The sequence below is a fragment of the Myotis davidii genome, unplaced genomic scaffold (assembly GCF_000327345.1).
Source record: "Myotis davidii unplaced genomic scaffold, ASM32734v1 scaffold176, whole genome shotgun sequence".
NCBI classification, from domain to species: domain Eukaryota; kingdom Metazoa; phylum Chordata; class Mammalia; order Chiroptera; family Vespertilionidae; genus Myotis; species Myotis davidii.
In genome coordinates, this window is record NW_006287911.1 from 1,124,032 (window position 1) to 1,131,031 (window position 7,000).

General features: G+C 37.0%; 1 protein-coding gene across 1 annotated transcript in view; it reads left to right on the plus strand.

Annotated features, from left to right (window-relative positions):
• Positions 1 to 7,000, plus strand: part of BAZ1A (bromodomain adjacent to zinc finger domain 1A) — a 105,982-nt gene that overhangs the window by 25,350 nt on the left and 73,632 nt on the right. The window contains exons 2-4 of the mRNA XM_015561312.1: positions 2,682 to 2,992; positions 4,462 to 4,518; positions 6,607 to 6,691. Coding sequence (XP_015416798.1) covers positions 2,682 to 2,992; positions 4,462 to 4,518; positions 6,607 to 6,691 — 453 coding nt within the window. The remainder of the gene's footprint in view (positions 1 to 2,681; positions 2,993 to 4,461; positions 4,519 to 6,606; positions 6,692 to 7,000) is intronic.

The following is a 7,000-nucleotide window of genomic DNA, read 5'->3' on the forward strand; positions in this document are numbered from 1 at the left end:
TCTAAATGTAAAACATACCTTCTAGGTCAGTGGTCGGCAAACTCATTAGTCAACAGAGCCAAATATCAACAGTACTTCTTCAAAATAGACTCACCCAGGCTGAAAACCGACTTCTGCACATGGGCCACGAAGTTTCAATCGCACTGTACATGCGCGCCCACACGTGGTATTTTGTGGAAGAGCCACACTCAAGGGGCCAAAGAGCCGGCTAGACTCACCCAGGCTGAAAACCGACTTCTGCACATGGGCCACGAAGTTTCAATCGCACTGTACATGCGCGCCCACACGTGGTATTTTGTGGAAGAGCCACACTCAAGGGGCCAAAGAGCCGCATGTGGCTCACGAACTGCGGTTTGCCAACCACTGTTCTATACCATTGATATCCATCTATTGGGTATGTCTGTTACCTCTCTCTAAGCTGTTATTACTTCTCTGACATAGATTTTCTTGCTTATAAGAACCAGATTATATTCCTTTTTTCTCTTTGACATTTCTTACTTCAACTCTGTTTCCTTTACAACCCTAACTCTTTAATGCCACTTCCTTCTAGTTTTTCTTGATCTTTTTTGCCTGCCTCTCCTCCTTTCCTTCCTCTGAATTCCCAAAGGATATCTGTCTCTGTATTATAAAGGTAGGCATTCTGTACTTTGTATTTTAATGATATACATCCATTATCTCCTCTACTAAAGCCAAGTCATGTAACTTGGCTTATGTATGCTATCTCTTTAGATCTCATTTATGTTAAAGTATGAGTAGTTTCTCTTTATTTCCATATATTTCATTTTTGTTGTTGTTGTTCTACAGACAAGTATACAAATGAAAGTACCTTAATGGAATTACCCCAAATCTTTGGAGATCAGACTACTACAGGGAAAACCTAAATAGATTTACTCACCAGGAAGTAAACATAAAGTTTTTAGAATGATGGGAGGAGGAAAGAGGAATTTCAAGAAGGAGAAAAAGTTAAAGAATAGTGAATTATATCGGCTACATGTAATTATTGCAAAGAAGACCAGAATATGGGGGAGGGCGCGGAATATGAATGTCTTACCATTTAGAGGCAACCACTGTTGACCCTATTGCATATGTCTGACCTTTTCTGTTTGAAAATATGTTTGTTATAGCCCTGGCTGATGTGGCTCAGTTAGCTGGACGTCCTCCTATGCACTGAAAGGTTGCCGTTTCATTCCTGATCAGGGCACATCTGATCAGGGCACATCAAAGTTGCCAATGTCAATATTAAAGGGAGAAAAATTTAATTCTGTTACAGTAGCTTTGAGGTTTTTTAACAAAGGCTAATGTCACTTTGCTTTCCTTTCAACCCTGTAGTTTACGATTAAGCTGATTTAGATGAGACAGGCTCAATCCCTCATAGAGGGCACTTTCACATAGATGTTTCTCTCTCTCTCCTCCCTTCCTCTTAAAAAAAATCAATAAATTTTTTAAAAGAAAATATCTTTATTATTAAAACAATACAAGTACGTACTCCTTATAAAAATTCAAACAGTGTAGAAATATTTAGAATTAACAGATTTTCCTTTTTCTTCCTTCTCAGTTCCTCTTTCTCCATGGGGAACATCTGTTTATAGTATTTGTATAAATACAAACCCTCTTGTTATAATCGGTGTATATGGGATTGTGTTATTCACTAACTTGATTTTTTTCTACTTAGAATATACGAAAAATCTTTCCAAATTGTAGACCTCTTGCATTTTAAAAGTGATAGGATAGAATTTTTTTAAATAAATGCCCATATTAAAAAATTCCAATAGTGCTGAAAAGGATTGAGTAGAATGGTCATCCAGTCCCATGCCTATTACCTTAATTTTTGTATATCGTTTCAGAAATATTTTATGCTTTTTAAGGTTCTCTTTCTTTTCTTCCTTTCTTTCCTTTTTCTTTTATTTTTAACACAAATGGGATCATATTGTCATATATAGAAAAACCTGAACATTTTTCCCTATTAACATATTATTTAAGAACTGTTCTTATACTGTGTAATGACTATGATTTTTCATCATATGATGTACTATAACTTACTTAACCTTTCTCTGATTATTAGATGCTTACATTTCAGTTTTTCACTATTATGTTAAAGCCTTTTAAATTCATGGTTAAGCCCTATCCAGTTTGGCTCAGTGGATAGAGCATCAGCCTGCGTACTGAAAGGTCCCATGTTCGATTCCGGTCAAGGGCATATGCTCAGGTTGTGGCTTGATCCCCAGTAAGGGGCGTGCAGGAGTAAGCCAATCAATAATTCTGTCTCATCATTGATGTTTCTATCTCTCTCTTCCTCTCCCTTCCTCTCTGAAATCAATAAAAGTATATTAAAGAATTCATAGTTAACAAATAAAATTCGTACTTAAGTGCTTGAATTCACTCGTGTTTGGATTGCTTTGGAGCAAAAGCTTAAAATTAGAAGAATGAAAAGGAAAGGTTGAGTTTATTTTCAGTTGCACTTTGACTTTCAAAAACTAATGGAAATCAAAGTCCAATTTTGGCTGAATGTACTTTCAAATTGCAAAATATAAATATCTAGTTTATTATACTTTTTTTCAGGTTTATATTAATGTGTAAGCTGTCCAGTTACTAAACCCTTGTTTGAGTTCTATGATTCTATGTAAATTTTTGCAATAGAGGCACAATTATCAGCATTTAATGTAAAATTTGTGAAATGATAGGTAATAGATTTTTATTTTTGTTTTTTAATCAGTGACTTTTTTGAACGAACCATTCTGTGCAACAGTCTTGTGTGGAGTTGTGCTGTGACGGGTAGACCTGGACTGACCTATCAGGAAGCACTTGAGTCAGAAAAAAGAGCAAGACAGAATCTTCAGAGTTTTCCAGAACCACTAATTATTCCAGTTTTATACTTGACCAACCTTACCCATCGTTCACGCTTACATGAAATTTGTGATGATATTTTTGCATATATCAAGGATCGATATTTTGTTGAAGAAACTGTGGAAGTCATTAGGAACAATGGTGCAAGGTAAAGTATTTTTAATTTGTTTTTGATCTGCAGATACCCCCATTGCGTAAAATCCAAGATACACAAAAGGCTGAAATGAAGAAAGCTTCCCTTTTACTATCCTCCAGCTACCCTGTTACCCTTCCCACAGAGCTCTAGTGTTAGTTTCTTACATATTTTTCTAAAGCTAATATTTATGTAGACCACCAAAAACACGCACAGGCAGGCGCGCGTGCACAAATACACACACACGCACACGCACACGCACACACACACACACACACACACACACAATTTTGAGCCCACTTTAATACAAAAGGTAACACACTATACTGTATCTTTCATCTTGATTTTGATGAATAATTGGATACTTTTTAAAATTAATTGTAGAAGCAACAAATGGTAAAAATTGAAGAATTTTTCATGTCCAGAAAAAGTTATATCTTTAGCTCCAGCTGGTTTGGCTCAGTGGATATCATGTTGGCCTGTGGACTGAAGGGTGCCAGGTTTGATTCCAGTCAAGGGCACATGCCCGGGTTAAAGGCTCGATCCCCAGTAGGGAGTATGCAGGGGGCAGCTGATCAGTGATTCTCTTTCATCACTGATGTTTTTATCTCTCCCTCTCCCTTCCTCTCTTAAATAAATAAATAAATAAATGTATGTTATATCTTTATTTTGGGGGGAGAGATTAACATGTCACCAGTAATCTCACCAAGAACATACCCTTTTAAAAACAAATCAAATTATAAATACTGTTTTGGAGTATGTTTTATGGTTTTTGGTGATATACTTAGAAAACAGATTTTTGTGTTCAATCTGTATCACTAAAAGAAATAATAAGATCATTTCTGGGGAGGACAGTTTTTTTCTTCTTATAGTTACTGTTTTTATTTGACTTATGCCAGAAATGTTTTCTGAATTACAAATCATTGAGATGCATTAAACTTTAACATTAGGAATATAGCTTACATTTAAAAATGTATTGGTTCATTGTGTTTTATATAGTTTTTTTTTTATATATATACCTTATTGATTTTTTACAGAGAGGAAAGGAGAGGGATAGGGAGTTAGAAACATCGATGAGAGAGAAACATCGATCAGCTGCCTCCTGCACACTCCCTACTGGGTTTGTGCCCGCAACCAAGGTACATGCCCTTGACCAGAATCGAACCTGGGACCCTTGAGTCTGCAGGCCAATGCTCTGTCCACTGAGCCAAACCGGTTAGGCCTGTTTTTTTGTTGTTGTTGTTTTTTAATAATACTTTAAAAATGGATTTCAAGTATTTGTAGCTGTTAACAGTAGTATACTAGGTTATATTGCAGAAATGGGAAATTTGGGAGTCACAGTTATTCACCAGGAAACATACCTCTTCTTGCTTTAAATGATAAAGAAGGCTTTAAATGGTAAAGTATGAGAAATTAGTATTTTCTGCAAACTTTTAAGGCTTAATTTTCATAATACACATTGACCATTCTTAATCTCTATGCAGGAAAAGAGAAATTGTGGAAGACTCCTTACTTTTTGCCTTTATCAGGAGCCTCAGGACGTAATATTATGAGTTTAGCCATCTTTGCTCTCAGCTCAGGCCTAGATAGTTCTGATTGCTCTGATATTGTGTTTCACATGTTGCTTAGTGATTGTAAGTATCACTTATAGGCTAAACACTGGTTTGGTACTGGGGATACAAAAAGGATTAAGATGCCCTTTAAGATTCAGTTAAGAAAGAGACAACCATTTCAACTTGCCAAGTATTAAAATTAATGTATGAATGAAGTAATTCAGGAGCATCCAGGTTCAGAATGCCACAAAGGCTAGGTCTGGGTTCCCTGCTCTCGTGCTAACACTAGATATTTTAGTTTTTTAGTCTTTGCCAGATCTGATGATATCTCAGTGTCTGTTTGTTCAGGTTCTTTGCCCATTTTTCTTTTGGCTTGATTGTCTTCAGTAGATTTGTGAGAGCTATTTATTAAATACTAGGCATATTATACTTCTGTCTTACTGTTGTAAATATTTTGCCATTTCACTTTTTGTTTTTTCTTAACGATGCAGTTAGTATAAATTTTTTAAAATGTGTATGAACAATATAATATAATTAAGAAATAAAGAATAAAAGTGCAATCAATAGTTATGCCCTTGGCTTTAATATAATATTTTTATCTTTGATTTTTGTTTATAGTTTGGGAAAAGTTATAAACTTCTAATTTTATGGGAGGCAGAATAGTGTGATAGTGAAGGATCTAGGCTTTGGAGTCAGACTGCCTTTTTGAACAATTGGCATACTTTCAGGTTATTATGAGACTATGTTGGGGGGTATGCATTTTGAATTGCTACATAAATAGAATATAGTAGTAGCATTTTACCATGCGGGTGGGGTGGGATGATAAGGCTGCTATTGGCCAAATAGGCTTATATGGAAGTTAATATTTTTCTTCTATTACTCACTAGCTTTTCTATTAAAATTTAAATTTTGTTATAATTAAGCTTCAAGCCTGACTTAAGATTTCTGCTACTTTAGACCTTGAGTTTCTGAGTACACCCTTTCTTTTTACCCTTTTCACTTAAATCTCAGTTAAAATAATTTTAATATGGAAACTTGCCTAATGACTAGATTTCCTTTTGGTTGGAATGGTGCCTCCACCATCTACTTACCACCTGCATAACTTTTTAACATCACTCATCTCTCTTTTGCATACTTAGAATTATTGTGAAGATAAACTGAGATGCTGTATGTGAAGTGCCAGGCAAATAGCACGTGCTCAATAAATAAGTTAAAAAGTTCATCTTTTTCCATTTTGATTTTTGAGTTCTCTGTCATGCTTATAAACTCTTATTCTAATTGTAGTTTCTGGGATTTCTATTTGGGTTTTTGTTTTTATAAATTGGATTGTAGGGTGGTGGTCTAAGCTGTTTAGATAGCCAAGGACCTTCTCAAGTCAGTGACCATTCCTGTGTTTCTGGCACCTTTAAATAGTGCTGTCCTGTCCTGTGGGGACAGCTTTTAAGATGACTCTTGTAATGTATTCTCTTGCTTCCGTGTGTAGTGGTGAGAGTGTCTGTCCCTTTTAATAAACCATAGTTAATAGTCCTGATTTCATTATTATACTAGAGGCCCAGTGCACAAAATTTGTGCACTTGGGGGAGGGGTCCCTTAGACCAGCCTGCGCACTCTTGCAGTCCAGGACCCCTCGCTCCTAACTGCCCGCCTGCTGTGGAGGCAGGAGGGGCTCCTGCCACCGCCACTGCATTCACCAGCCATGTGCTGGCTCCTGGCTAACCAGTGCTCCCCTGTGGGAGCGCACTGACCACCAGGGGGCAGCTACTGTGTTAGCATCTGCCCCCTGGTGGTCAGTGCGCATCATAGCGACTGGTTGTTCCAGCGGTCGTTCCACCGTTCGATCGTTTTGCATATTAGGGTTTTATTATATAGGAGAGGATTAGTGACTTTCCTTGCTGTTTTCCATGGAGATGTTTTAAGGATAATATATTAGGTACAGGCCATCTTAAATCTCCAAGCTGCTGCAACCCAGTAAAATAAAGATCTTTGTAAATTAATATTAGAGAAGGAAAAAAAAACTATTACATTAATATGAGGAAATGAGTTGGCATGATGTTTTTCATTTGGACTGTGTTCTAGACCCCCAAGAATACATGTCCCTTCTGGCGTCACATCTACTTGTGTAACTTTTGGTATTGAGTTCAATTTTGGGATGATGGAAGTGGTAAGATCCTGGCATCCTCAAAGAGGGGCTAGGATAAGTCCAGCTTCTGTGATGAGAGAAAATCCAGGTTGACTTTCCTAAGTATTCTGTTGTTGTTTTTTCATCCTCACCTGAGGATACATTTATTGATTTTAGAGAGCAAGAGAGAGAAACATCAATTAGTTGCCTCCTATTTATGTCTCGACCGGGGATTGAACCTTCAGTCCAGGTATTTGCCCTGATTTAGAATTGAACCCACAGCCTTTTGCTGTATGAAACCACTCTCCAACCAACTGAGCTTCCCCCCGCCTCCCCGCCCAAGGCATTCCT